Source organism: Crotalus tigris, unplaced genomic scaffold (assembly GCF_016545835.1).
Source record: "Crotalus tigris isolate CLP2741 ecotype Arizona unplaced genomic scaffold, ASM1654583v1 scf7180000018395.510130, whole genome shotgun sequence".
Lineage (NCBI taxonomy): Eukaryota > Metazoa > Chordata > Lepidosauria > Squamata > Viperidae > Crotalus > Crotalus tigris.
Window position 1 is genome coordinate 161,929 of NW_024096979.1, and position 15,025 is coordinate 176,953.

The 15,025-nt window shown below is 40.4% G+C and overlaps 1 protein-coding gene across 1 annotated transcript; it reads right to left on the reverse strand.

Moving 5' to 3' along the window:
- Positions 1-1,024: 1,024 nt before the first annotated feature.
- On the reverse strand, positions 1,025-14,705 carry LOC120311913 (antihemorrhagic factor cHLP-A). Its single transcript, XM_039351989.1, has 7 exons — positions 14,411-14,705; positions 7,581-7,691; positions 6,471-6,558; positions 4,542-4,705; positions 3,908-4,018; positions 3,381-3,482; positions 1,025-1,721 (listed from the first exon to the last, which is right to left on the reverse strand). The coding sequence occupies exons 1-7, from the start codon at positions 14,609-14,611 to the stop codon at positions 1,524-1,526; spliced, it is 975 nt and encodes a 324-aa protein (XP_039207923.1). The 5' UTR covers positions 14,612-14,705; the 3' UTR covers positions 1,025-1,523.
- Between the last annotated feature and the right edge of the window lie 320 nt (positions 14,706-15,025).

Genomic DNA, 15,025 nt, shown 5'->3' on the forward strand with positions numbered 1-15,025 from the left:
AAACATTATTTAAGTTATGCTCATATTTGGTATTTTATTGCACCAAGAAATCATTCCCGGCCAGAACAAAGTTGTGACAACATATGAAACAGGTGTGGATAAATTCAAATGTGTGAGTTTTCTGAATAAGGAGCCTTAATGTGGCAGGACAGTGTAGAGAGTAATGGAGGTTGACCTTGACAGAAATATGTAACAATCATTCCAAAAGCCAAAGAGGCTGAAATGTTCTTTAAATTCTGGGAAGCAAAATAATATTCAGAAACAGCTGAGGCAAACAAATGCCTCATTCACTGGGGTATAAGAAGGAAGAGAGAATATACAATATGATCAGCAAGCTTCTGTTATTATAGCCTATCCTTATTCCTGTGGAATTCTGGAAGTTAGAGTCCACAACTCTTAAAATGGCCAAGGTTGAGAAATACTAGCCTATCTCAATAAAGTATAGCTCTAGTCTTCCGGTGGAGTTCATTTGCTGATAATGGTCTAGTTAGAGGAGCTGAGAAGCAGAAAATGGAATGAGTCTTGTTCAAAGAATAGATCAGTTTACCCCTATATATAACATAGGCTAAATGAGTCCAAATATACTCAATTGGTTAGTGAGGGGTCATCAGTTGTGTAAGCCTTTAGGTTTTGTGATTGGACTGAAGAATAATAGAATAAAAGAATTAGAAGGGACCTTGGAGGTCTTCTAGTTCAACCCCCTGCTAAATCAGGGGACTTTATACCATTCCAGACAAATGACTGTCCAACTTCTTCTTAACATCTCCAGTGATGAAGCACCCAGAACCTCTCAGCCAATCCCGCTGATTAATTGTTCTGTCAGGAAATTTCTCCTTAGTTCTAGATTGGTCCTCTCCTTGATTAGTTTCCATCTGTTGCTTCTTGTTCTGCCTTCAGGTGCTTGGGAGCATAGGTCGACTCCATATCCTTTCCAGAGGTGCTGAACTATAATTCCCAGAATTCTGATTCAGAGTGATCAAGACCATCTGGCCACAAACGTAAAGCAAAACAAAGAGGTAGGCAATTTTAGAATTGAACAATTTATTTAGAAAGTACCCTCTGCTTTTTTCTATCAGTATATTTGGACTTTGTTCAACTTGCCCCTGTCAAATAATGTAGCATAGTGAAACATTCTGGGAAAAACAAATCTCGCAAGAAATAGAGGTGATGGGACTTTGGGGGTATTGTTGTCAAATGCTACACATTTTCTCTTTAAAAGAATAAAAAGGAAGAATTTGGACTTTAGGACTAATATAACTTCTGATCAACTTTTTTCTCGTTCCTTGGCTGAACAGAGAGAGGGACAGGAAGATATTAAGTGAGCATCAGAACCTGCATTTGTATAAGCAGAAAGGCACAAATACAAAGCCCCTTTGTTATAACAACCATGGATGATCACAACATGTGGCAAAGACTGTAATGTGTCAGGGTAAACCCTTTTTGGATTCAAGCTTTGAGTTCAGATTTGGAAAATGGTTTTGCACTAACTGGGTGGTTTCTCTATGCTCTCTAGTATGGCTGGTCTACAGCTGGAAGTGAAGTGCTTTTCCTGGACAACCTTCCACAGGGGGTGTGTCATGATCTGATATATCTTTTGGGACTTCTTTGTTAACAAAAGCAACTGGGCATTCCACCACACATTCATCAGTACTGTTGCGTCCTGGGGAAGTATTATATTTTCCAACGTGATGCTCAATCAAATGGGAGTAAGCGTGTCCCTTCTGGAAAAAAAACACAAAACATGCAAGCATTGATGAGTCTTCTTCTAAAGTGGGAAAGAAATAGAATAACATAGAATAAAGAAGAATAAAGTAAAATAATAATAATAATGAAAAACCACTAAAAGCAAAAATCATGTGTCTGCATAATCTCTGAAAGAAAGCTGTGTTAGCCAAAAGCTGTATTAACAGTACGTGAATGACCTAATGCAGATTTAGAAACATTGTATAAAAGTAAAAAACTGCCTTCATTGTATTCCCATGAGAAATGGACCTAACGTGGGAGAAACTATCTGAATGTTACACAAAGTAGATTCCATATACAAGGTAAGATTTCATCTATGCTTCCTTTGTTCCTGAGAAAAAGAAACCTATAAAGCTTTAGTTTAGACCCTCCCCCTTGTTCAGAAATTTGTTGATTGTTAAATCACTTCTGAACCTTTTTGCGCAAAAATAAAGATCTCTCTTTCACCCATGGAATTTTGTAAAAGTCCTTACATTTTTAAGGCTTTATTTTTCCACAAGACTTCGGCCATTGAACCTGAAGCTTATCCTGCTTTGAACTTTCCAACACATTAAAATCCAGCTTGACAAAAGTGAATCAAGAAAACCAACTGCTGTTAATATTGTCAATACAGGTAGTCCTCGACTTACAATCATTTGTTTAGTGACCCTTTGAAATTACAACAGCCCTGAAAAAAGCAACCTATGACCGTTTTTCGCACTTATGACCCTTGTAACATCCCCATGGTCACATGATCAAAATTCAAATGCTTTTCAGTCAGAATCTATTTATGACGGTTGCCGTGTCCTGTGATCCCCTTTTGCAGCCTTCTGACAAGCAAAGTCAATGGGGAAGCCGGATTCACTTAACAATCGTGTTACTAATTTAACAACGGCAGTGATTCACTTAACAACTGTGGCAAAAAAGATTTTAAAATGGGGCAAAACAACAGTCTCGCTTAGCAATAAAAAATGGGGTTGTGGTCTTAAACTGAGGACTTGCTGTAATTTGGCAGTTGGTGAGTGTTGGAATAGAAATCAAATGAATAAAATTGAAAACGAGCAATTAGTCTTTCAGTTAACAGAACACAGAATAACAGAGATGGAAGGGACCTTGGAGGCCATCTTCTTTCTCTTATTGTAAGGCATATCACCAAGGCGTAATGTGTTATAACCACAGTTTGTTGAATGAATAGCCTGGCAATTAAGGGGCCAGAGTTGGATTGGGGCGATCTAGATTCAAACCCTTCCTGGGTAACTTCTGGGTAACTCTGAGCCAGTTATTCTGTCTCAGCCCAACCTACAATCCAAAATGGTGAGGGTAAAATAATAATCTGAGGGAAAAGAAAGTATATAAATAAAATAATCTAGTGTTTACATATCAGACTTTATTATATATCAGAGCATCTACTCATGTGAAGGGATGCAGGGGAATCGATAGCTGGAACAGGAAGTTAATTTTGAGCTGCTTGGGTGGATGGAATGGATAAAAGGAAACCAAGAGATAGGTGGACCTAAACTCCCAGAATTCCCCAGACAGCCTCCTGGCTAGGGAATTCTGGGAGTTCAATCTACACATCTCAAAGTTGATGAGGTTGACAAACACTGCTGTGAAGAATGGGGAAAGAGGATGAACAAAATTGCATTTAACATACATACCTTGACATGAAGGATGACACAGTCCGACTCAAACTTTTCATCTTTAGGTTTTTCCAGGCTAGCATGCGACCTGAAAACAGTTGCTCTGCAGAATCCAATATGCTGGAGAAAAGGAGGGAGAGAAGGAAGAACTAAGAACCCAAATAAATCCTCCACATATCAGCAAACCTGAAATGGTGAAAGGACTGCTATGCAGGGGAAAAGATAAAGCTACTACTGAATGAAAGAATCCGGTCAGGTTACAACCCAATTTCTTAAAGTAAATCAACATCATATTCTTCTTCAGATGTTGGCAGGAGGTTTTGGGGAGGCATTATTTCTGGATGAATTGTGAAGAAATTAAGGTTGTGCAGAGGTTAAAGTGTAGGATTTGGGCTGGTGAGAGCCAGATTCAAGTCTCAATTTCTCTCTGTGGAATATTTGGCCTTGCACACTTATTTGGAAAGTGGTTGGGGTTGGCTAGGATAGATAAGAGAGAGAAAAATGGGAACTGCCCAGATAAGATTGGAGTTGACCCTCTCACTTACATCTTCTCCTGCTGTATTAGGATGGCAGTGATGATGGTCATCGTGGGCTTCCTCAGCAGTGCAGTTAACCTCCACAATAGCAAACTCCACATAGAAAGCTTCAGGCTCATACTGAAATCAAAGCAAGAGACGTTTTAGCTGGGTTTATATTTTATAAATAAAACGTCAGTGAATCCTTGTTCACTACAGTCAGAGGCTTGGAACATAAATTTTAAAAAATTGGCTACCGCTCCTGGTTCTTGAAAAGTTGCCTCTCCCTTTTTTTCTTAGCAGCTGGTTCTTTGCGGGATCTTGGTGCTCGCTGAGCTTGGTTGTTTTCCTGCAGACATTTCACTGCCCACACTAGGTAACGTCATCCGTTCTAGTCGATCATCGGTCTAGCACTGATGATGTTACCTAGTTTGGTTATTAAAATGTCTGCAAGAAAGCAACGAAGCTCAGAGAGCACGAAGGACTCCTCATTTCAATCCTGAGCAACAAATATTCTCCTTTGTGGGTATCTGGTTCTTTTCCTAGACTTTTTGCACAACATAATTCCTCCTGTCTCCTCCTCCTTTTTTTTAGTTATATGAAGTATCAAAACGTTAAACTGGAAGAGATGAACAGAATTCGTTTTTAACATCTGAACACTTACTTTGTGCTGCCCTCTTGAAATCTCAAGAACTTCGTAAACGTGGCCGGAAAGTTGTTCATTGTGTTTATTAAGCACATATTCAACAGAGTCTACCACGTGAGGGTCATTCGGAGGCAACAGAATTGGACATTTAGGACAATTTCGCCGCACATTTTCCACAGAATCTGGAAAGAAAAAGAAATATCAAGAAGGGTGTTTAAAGCAGATGGCAATCTTAGGTGAGAACTGTTACAAAAGAGCAGGAGACCCTACACCATTTCAGACAAACAGCTGTCCCATCTCTTCTTAAAAACTTCCGTTGTTGGAGCACCCACAACATCTCATTCATTATCCTAACGGTCAGGAAATTTTAGGCAGCGGGTTAAAAAAAAGTTGGACAGCAGGTTAAAGTTACGGCTTTTGCAATGGGAGAGCATAAGTACAGGCAGTCCTTGACGTATGACCACAATTGAGCCCAAACTTTCTGTTGCGAAGCAAAACATTTGTTAAGTGAATATCCCCATTTTATGACCTTTGTTGCCACAGTTGTTAAGTGAATTATTACCATTCTTAAATTAGTCTCACTGTTGTTAAGTGAATCTGGCTTCCCCATTAAATCTGAGTAAATTGCCAGGAGTCTGAATTACAGTCATTCCTTTAGGTACAACAATGCTGAAAAAAGGGGACTTAATGACTGTTTTTCACACTTATGGGTATGACCATTGCAGCATCTCCATGGTCACGTGACCAAACTTCAGACACTTGACAACCGCCTCATATATAGGACGACTGCAGTGTCCTTGGATCAGGTGATCCCTTTCTGCGAACTTCTGACAAGCAGTGTCCATGGGGAAGCCAGAGTCATGCAGCAACCACTGCAGGATTCACTAAACAACTGTCAAGGAAGGTTGTAAAACAGGACAAAATTCACTTAGCAACTGTCCTGCTTAGCAACAGATTGTTTGGGCTTAATTCTGTCGTTAAGTTCAGGATTGTAACTACGTCTAGGTAGGCATTCCAAACTATTGTCAGATACATCGTCCTGATCCATCAAATAGTTTCTTTAATGGGACAAAAAAGAAGAGGGATCACCTGTTGTCCTACTTTCTGTCCCTATTCTTCCACTGCAATGTACCTGAAAGGGTTCAAGCGGGAATAATCAAAGGCCACTCCCTTTTGAAATGTCAGTGTTAAATACCCACAATATCATTTCTAGTGGTTCTAGGAAGGTCAATTCCTTTTGATATATAAATATAGAGAGACATAAATAATGGATGGATGGATGGGTGTTGATCAAACTCTTTCTCTCTCTTTGTTTCTTCCCCTTGCTTTGCCTGTCTTTTTTCTCTCATTTTGCACTTAAATATTTTGATGTTTTGTAACGTTCAATAGACTTTGAGCCGTAGTTTTTGCTGTTTGATCTGAATAATGATTGTTCTTTTTTTAGATAAGTTGAAAATTTTCCATAGCATGGAATAAATGAAGGAAGGAAGGAATGCCAAATGCTTTATTAAGGTTGTATAACTGGCTCCAGTCTATGTCCAAGCATCTAAATGATTTGAACTGTCAATTTGATTCAAATCCATCATTTCAAAGGATTTAAAATAGCATTTTAATTTGTATTGCTAATCAGATTGAGAAAAAAAGATTTTGTAGATGCAAAATAAATGGTTTGGAAGCATCCAATTCAGTAATCCACTCCATCTCATTAGTTTGACTTGAATTTCCTTACAACTAAATTAAAGCAATGCGTGCTTCGGATGAAACATCTCAGGATGCTGCTAAAATGCTGCTAAATTTTGAAGAAAGGCTGTGTGCGTAAATCACAAATAACAAAAAGTTAATAAAAAAAGAATAGGAAAAGAGAATAAGCCAATGGTTAGCTCAGTGACACCTTAGTTTCTTGAACCCAGCCCAACTAAGAGTCCAAGAGGCACGAAGATGAATTACCTGGAGTGGAATTGCATTTCACAAAAACCTCGTCTCCAAAAGTCGCAATATCATGGATTATCCTGACATTACAGTCCATTTCAACAGCCTGGAGATACAAAAGTATCAAATGAAACAGGTTAAACTTTAATTTAACATAATTCAGCTAACCATTTTAGGTTGGTGTTTTAAAACTGGTGCTTCTGGAGAATTTTAGCATCAGTAGGATTTATGTCCATTACAACATATCTCATTTTTTAACAGATAGGAGATTGTTAAAATGAGCACTGTGCACTAGTAACTTGGGTAGACTAATTTTGAGGCAGCCATCATTATGGTAGCTAATGCACTGTGGTGGAATGTTGTCTGAATTCCCAGGAGGGAGGGGTTGCATTCCAGAGGAGCAAGAGACAGCAAAGTTTACATAGTTTGGTTGGGAAGAAGAGGATCAAGACAGCTCCTCCCTAGAAGTTCTGAGTATAAATTTAAGGACACACGCAGTTTGCTTTAGTTTGGCATGATTTCTGTCTATAGGTAAGGAACAATAAGGGAAAATTGCTTTGCTGTAACTTAGCAGGTCTTTCTTGTTTTCAGCCTGACATGCCTACTTCCTTCCAAACCATCTTATTGGTGTCTTTGGAGAAACATTTCCACATGCTGTAATATGAGAACTTCTACTTGGCCAGTTCAATATTGACAAAAATTGGGCATTAACCTATAAACCTGGGACGACCAACCTTGGACACAGCTGGCTGGGGAATTCTGGGAGTTGATGTCCATAGGTCTTAAAGTTGCTAAAGTTGGATCCCTTCTCTTTTAAATAGAGGAGCAATAAGGCACTTTTCATGGATTCCGGGATGGGAAGAAGTCAGCTTTGGACATCACGGGATGAATGTGAAAGAAGAATTGACTTCTTAATTCCTGACTAATTCATTGCTCAGAGTTGAAATGAAATCTGGCTATGAAATGTGAACTCAAAATGAATGCCCATGGAATGTTAGCGACCCCTGAGGTTTCATTAATTCTTTGTACACCAATATATCAGATATTCAATTTATTCTTAGTGCAGTGGTAAGAGGCCACCTGTCCTCCCATGGAATTTTACATTTTCAACAACCCTCAGACACTTACATGATTATTCTTTTGCCTTACAATACAATTCTCGACAGGAGTGGGATCCAACACGTGACATTCTGTCTCCAGAAGATTTAATTTAAAGTGGAACATCACCGAAAGGCCATCCTAAAACAAAAAAAATTAGAATGAGAATGACTTTTCTCACTGCATTTTTCTGTCTCTGTTGCATCAGCTGTCCTTCAAAATGTTTGAATTGACACCTAAGTTAATGACCACGTCCTGGTGTGCTTCTCAGTTATCAACTGCTTTAAAGAAAATATACCCAACAGGAAATTTCAATGCTGCCTTAGGTTAGACACATTTCCTTTGGATGTTGCAAGGCAGACAAAACTGACGTTTTCTGACATGAACATCTGATCTGCTCTGCCTGTGATTTGAGGTTTTTTTTTTTTTTTTTTTTTGCAGATCTCAGTTAATTTCCCAGTTGTTGGTTTTGGCAGGTCTGGGTGGAAGAAACTGCCTCTTTCTGACATTGCATGATTCACATATGTGCATATTGTCTATTTAACCAACAGCATTTTGGGTCCGAAAAATGGCATCTGGTAGTCCTGGCCATCTATCTACAGATACGTAGGACAACTGTTGGGACAGGGGTCTAATGAAGTCTGGATGGTTGGGATAGAGCTATTTTTCTCAATTGGAGATTTCACACAACACTTAACCCAGTTGCAGAATTAACCATTTTCTGCATTTCCATTACACACCATACCATTAAATAACCCAAGAGGCCGGGCTGACACACCAAATTTATCCAGTGCTCATACCAAATTCTGCATAACCAAATGAAATCACCAAAACCTTCTCTGAACTGGTTAAACATGTTATCTGTATGGTGCAGATCACAAGCTGACCATCCTCTCTTTCTAAGGACCTGAGAGCTGAAGAAGCAGCAGTCAGAAGCATAAGCATTCATTGGGATGGGGGCATTGTCTGTCACTATCAGCAAAATGGTGAAAGGAGCAACAGAATGCAAACCCTGCCTCTTTTGTGATGCATTGCGTGACCAGGGAAAGGATGTGGCTTACATTGTAACTCTCCATCCAGCATCTGAATAGTTTTTATTATAAAGACGTGGGAACTTGTAGGACTGTCAAAAAGGAATTTGTTGGTCCTAGCTCAACATAAGGATCGAGTTCTCTGCCAATCCTGGACCGGAACCCATTCTGACTTGCTGAAGGAACAATAGAAACAACAAACTGACTCTGGTGAAGAAACAACAGGATGGCCATGTCATGTCTGTACCAACCTTGGCCTAAGACATCTTTTTCAAGTGGAAATCTAAAAATATTTCCTTTTAAATAACCAAAATAGAAAATTGGAGCCCTAGCAGGACATCCATCTCCTCAGAGAACATGCTGCTGGTCTCACTAAAAATTGGAGAGGGAAGGATAAGAAAGAAGGAGACTGTACAAAACGGAATGGCTGGAGAAAAAAGTTGAACAGAGAAGTTCAGCGTACAGAACAGTTGTCAGTTCCCAGTAGGGGAAGGAGAAGAAAAAAATTGTGGAATCCTTGGAGCTCTCTGAGCTTGGTGGTTTCCATGCAGATGTTTCATTACATGAATGAAGATAATGACCTAGGTAAGATCAAGGCTTTTTTTCTCATAAAACGCCCAGAATGGAGTTCTGGAACCTTTTTGGATGGAACCTTGTAGGGTAGGCAAGGCAGATTGTACGACCTGGGTGAGTTCCGGCACTTTTTTTTTTTTTTTTTTTTACAAAATAAGCACTGGATAAGATCATCAGTGCACCAAGAATTTCAGAGTTGAATGCTGATCTACCTGTATTCTCTTCTGCTAGAAAAAAAGTCCAGAGATAACTTCCCTGAAAGAAGGAAAGCGAAGACCCAGAGAAGGAACATCTTCACCCAAGATGGAGGAGACCAGCTGGCTGCAGATAGTATTGTCATGCAGTACCCAAGAAAGTATCGAGGAGATCTTTGGTCACTGGAAAAGCCTTAGTCTTTGGGGAAGGATGGGGTGGAAGGCCCCGAGAAAGGTTCTCCCCCAGTAGAGAAGCAGTAGATGTTCTGCTGAGCAGATCTAGGAGAAAGTCAAACTGTGCTGAGTGCACTACTGTTAAAATCCAGCCCATTCCTTTCTTTTCACTCTCTCTGGACAAGCTGAGAAGTGAGGGAAGGAGACAGAGTGAAAGCAGGAGGAAGCAGGAGAACTAAAGGGGAAGAGGAAAACCTGACACCAGGGGAACATTGTATGCTCTAGTCTAGTTGTAATCCCAAAAGTGCTTTCCCAAAAGGCAACTGGACTGTCTTGGGCTTGTTTTTTTTTCCTTGAAAATATTTCACTTCTAATCCAGGAAGCTGAAAAAGCTTCTTGGATGAACAGTGAAACCTTTTTAACGGGGGAAAAAAACCCCCAAGAAAGTCCAGCTGCTTTTTGAAAACACTTTTGGGACAACAAGGACCTGGATGATTGAGAATCTCCATAGACATCATTCCAGTTGTAAATACCTGTTGTAAATAACTTCATTGAAAATAGTATTAGCATAAGTAAAAGGCTCTGCTGTCTTGTTTTCTATGCAAATTGCCATCCTTGCAAAGCAAAATACACCTCCAGTTCAAGGAGGACTCCTTCACACTGGGACAGTGGAGAAGATAGAGCTTCCTCTTTCATGATAGCTTTTCCAATCTGATGCCATCCAGATGTGGTGGACTACCAATCCTATTATCCACACCCGTCCAGCAATTCAACTAAAATGGAAGCTATGAGATTACAGAACATTGACTAGATTTAGAAAGAGGCCGTGAATTGCCCAAATTTCAGCAGGAAGGCTACAGAAATTGTCTGGCATACTTGGACTCCCAAAATGGGAAATTTATTACCAAGCAGCTGGTCTGCTTTGGATCAGTGACTGGATAAATTTAGAAAATAAAAGCGTTCTTACAATTGAAGATCACAATTTACAAACTGGATGGCACACTTTTTTATGGGGGAAAGATAAGAAAATTCATACATATTTTCCCCAACATCAGATAAGGATGCATTAAATTGGATATGGGGAAAAACTAAAAAAAATATTATACAACAATTCCAATTTGGATTTCACCAATGGAGGCGATGATTCATCCTAACACATTAGATAAAATAAAAATGATTAGGTATAAAGAACTATTAGATAATCAAGGGAAATTAAGATCAAGAGACGAATTAAGAGAACAGGGAATAATTATTTATTGGTGGCCATATGCACAGATAAAATCAAAATATAATAAAGATGTGGAGGAATATGGGATATATCAAACATTACAGCAATTGCATAAAATATTGATAAACAAAGGAGAAAAATTCTTAACAAAAACCATAAATTTCTATTGAATTCTATGAAGAGGAAATAGTAAAGGGCCCGATGATAGCATGGGCCCGAAATATAGGTAGAAATATAGGACTAGATGAATGGGAAAGAATTTGGAACGTAAATTGCAAATTAACATTGTCAACAGCGTATAAAGAAAACCAAATTAAAATGTTTTACAGACGGCATCTAGCCCCGGCGAGATTGGCCAAAATCTATAAAAATATGAATCCAGATTTCTGAAAATGTAAAAACAATGAGGGAACATTTTACCATATGTGGTGGCAATGCCCCAAAGCAAAAATTTACTGGGAGCAAATAAGAAGATGGATATTGGAAATAACAAGACAACAAATTGAATTCAAGCCTGAAATATTTTTACTAGATATAATTAACCCCAAAATTGAAAAATGTCTCCAATATGTAACGGCGGCACATATTACATATGCGCAACATTGGAAAAATGAAAACATACCAACAAGTGCAAAGATTATAGGAAAGATTTTAGACTGTGCAGAAATGAACAAACTAACTCTAGAAATGAAAGACAAAGAAATTACTGAATTTCATGAGGTATGGGACATGTATTATAGCTGGTTAGAATTAAGGAATAAAAAGGTAAGAGAAGTAATGTAAATAACTGTTAATAAATGTAAGAGATATAAGACATAGTATTGTTAAGGAAAAAAGAAAATGTATTGTGTATTGTGTATTTTGTTTGTTTGAAAAATTATATAGAATGGAGAATAGTCAGGAACAGCAGGCAGAGCAGCGGATTAGATGGGGGGAGGAAACAGGAGAGGGTGGGATTGACAGGAATGGAGAAGGGCAGGCAGGAATAATAGGCAGGACGGCAGTTGGGGGGGGAGAAAAGTTTGGGAAGGAGAGTCCAACAGGAACGCATGTCGGTAGGTGGGAACAGTACGTAGGACAGCAGGTAAGGGGAGGAAGAATGCTGGAAGGAACAGCAAATCGAGCAGTGGATTGGAGAGGGGGGAGGAAACAGGAGAGGGTGGGACTGACAGGAAGGGAGAAGGGCAGATAAGAATAATAGGCAGGACGGCAGACTGGGGGGGAGGAAAGCTTGGGAAGGAGAGTGTAATAGCAACGGATATCGGCATGTGGGAACAGCATGTAGGACAGCAGGTTAGAGGAGGAGGAATGCTAGAAAAGAGAGGATGGACAGAAATGGATGAACAGCAGGCAGGTCAGCAGATTACGGGGGGGACATTGGAGAGGGGAAGATGGACAGCAGTGGAGGAGGGCAAACAGGAACAGCAGGTAGAGCAGCGGACTAGGAGGGGAAAGATATTGAGGAGGAGAACATCGATAGGAATGGTTGATGAAAGGCAGGAGCGATATGTTAATCAACAGGTGGGAGGGTTGAAGGAAGGGGGATTGACAGGAATGGATGACGTAGGGCAGGACGGGCAGGTTAGAGATAGAGGAGAATTGGAGAAAGAAGGAGTGATGGGAGTGAATGATGTAATACAAGCATGGATGGATTGGGGGGCGGGGGGGAGAAGTGTTGAGGGAGCAAAGAGGGACAGGAATGAATCGGGCAGGAAATGAACAGCAGGGAGATCGTCAGACTGAAAAAAGTAGACAACTACCTGAGAGAGGAAGGTTGATAGGAAGGTATGATGGGAAACAGGAACAGCAGGTAGACCGGCAGAAGAGGAGAAGAGATAGTTTGGAGAAGGGAAGAGTGATAGGAGAGGAGGATGGCAGGCAGGAATGGTACACAAGTAGGCAGGTTAGGAAAAGGGAAAAATTGGAGAAGGGAGGGATGACAGGAGTGGACAACAGAAGACAAAAAGGGTGTATGAATCGGCAGGTTAGGAGAGGAAGGGAGTTGGAGCAGGGAGATGAGATAGGAACTGGCAATGGAACGCAAAAACGGCAGGTAGATCAGCAGCCCAACAGGGAGAATAAAAAAGAGGAACTCCGTGACAGGACTCGTGTGGTGTCGAATCGGAGGAGGCACCTTGCATTGGGTAGAGAGGAGGGATTGAGGAGTGTGTTAGTAATAACAGCGCAGGGAGGAGAAGGTGGTACAAGGATGACAGAGCAGAAAAATACAAAATTGGAGTGCAAGAAAGAGAGGGCGGAACGGTTAAGGCAGTTACAGGCAATCAGGAAGAGTGGCCCTGTCACGAGGGCAATGAGTAGGCAGTTGGATCAGCAAGGGGATAAAAAGAACTTTCCCACCCCCTAAGCCCCACTCTGAGGACGCTGGCAGAGGACCAGTGAAAGCTAAGTTGTTTTAACCTTGTATATAACTGTTTTTATTGTTTTTAAGTGTTGTTGTAACAATAAATAACTGGAGTATACTCTTCCCAGAGATCGAAGATTGCATCATTGAACAAATATGCCCGGGATTTGTATTTTTACAACCATTAAGGAGCACGAAGCTGAAAGCACCAGTCTGAAGATAATGAATGAGACTTCGTTGAAACGTCGCCAAGACACTTCCAATTTGACGCAGGAGAAAACCCGAATAACCAAAGACCTACATATATATATATGATTGATATATATATCAATCAATATCAAAAACGATATTAAAAATAAAATGATTCCTGGGTATATTCATAATGAACAACAAACAAGCGTGAACACCAGAAAGGTTAAAAACTATAAAAGTTTTAATTAGATAAAATTCCTCCAAGCTTTCGTTGGCTGCTGCCAACATCGTCAGGGATTGTTTAGGTCAATGGGAGAACTTATTTATAGATGACAAAGCTGTTTGCACCCGATTCATGGATCTCGTCATGGGTCCTGACCGACCAATCAATGCTCCGGTCTTGATCTCTGTGTTAATAACCAATTTGCACTTGCTTCCCTTACCTGCGCACTTACTGTTACTCACTTCCCTCTCCTCCTCCTGTATCCGTGAACTGGGAGTATACCTTATCTTACTTCGAATAGACACACAATCCAACTCCTTGGGATGTTTCATCTTCTCACCCCTTTTACCGGGGTGTTCCCTCACAGCGGATTTTTTACTACTTCCACCTCTTTCCTGTCCATTGTTCTCACTGCCATCCCTCCTACCATGAGGTTCCTTATTAAATGCCCTGTCTTGACCTATACTATCAAGCGTTTCACCCTCCTCTTTCATACATCTGATGGTCCCACAATCACCATCTTTTCAAGCAGTTACCATCCCTCCTCCCTCATTCCCAATGCTGATAAGCTCCGAAATGCCGTGGGGACTAGTTTGAAGCCTCCGTCGTCCCAACCAGGTGACTGGGGCGAGGGTTTCTCGGGTATGTTTGTCTTGATGCTTCACCAGATCGATCATTCCCATCCTCCCCCCTCATAGAGTGTAGCGCGGTCATCAGTCCGTTGGCAATTCCTTCCCTTCCATTCATATTCTGTGCTGTTCTTTGGGAGCGTGTGATTTATATATATATAAAGAAATTGTCTGGCATAACATCAGAAAAGACCACCTAGCTGTTATTTGCTTAGTAAATGAAACTAGGAAAATTTTCCTCCCATTGTACTTACCGAGGGAAGGAGACGGAAAATCTTGATTATATTGAGGGCTTGTTTGTATCCATGTAGTTTATGCTCGTTGATGTAGCGCACACCTATATCTGCCCAGTCTTTAGTGCCTTTGGTGTTGCAATCCATATTTGGCGCCAGTTGAAAGCTAAGCGTAGATCCTATAATCTGACCCAGGAGCACGAGAGCTACCAGGGAATTCATGGCTGGGTTCAGAGATAATGTACCAGGCACTAGTTGGAAGGAAGGAAGACTCCAGAGAACCTAACTTCAGGTGCTCCTTTTTATGGAATGTTTCTGTTCGCTCTCCCCCACCACCTGCCTCTTGCATTTGCTTAACTGGGGAGATGCAATATTTGCAGAAGGTCCTGCAAACAAGAGGAAAGGAAAAATAAATATGTGGAGACATTGAGTCAAAGTTTGATTAGATAAGGGGATAAATGCAGATTGTGCAAAAAGAGAAAAACAACTCTCCAAGTCAGTCAGTCATATTAACCCCAGGATACCTCTGCAGTTAAGGGTATTTTAAGAATACAAAATTATATAGCGGCTATGCACAAAGATAGTGTGAGTTATACATATTGAGGACCCTGTCAAATCTCAGCTCCATTATTGACC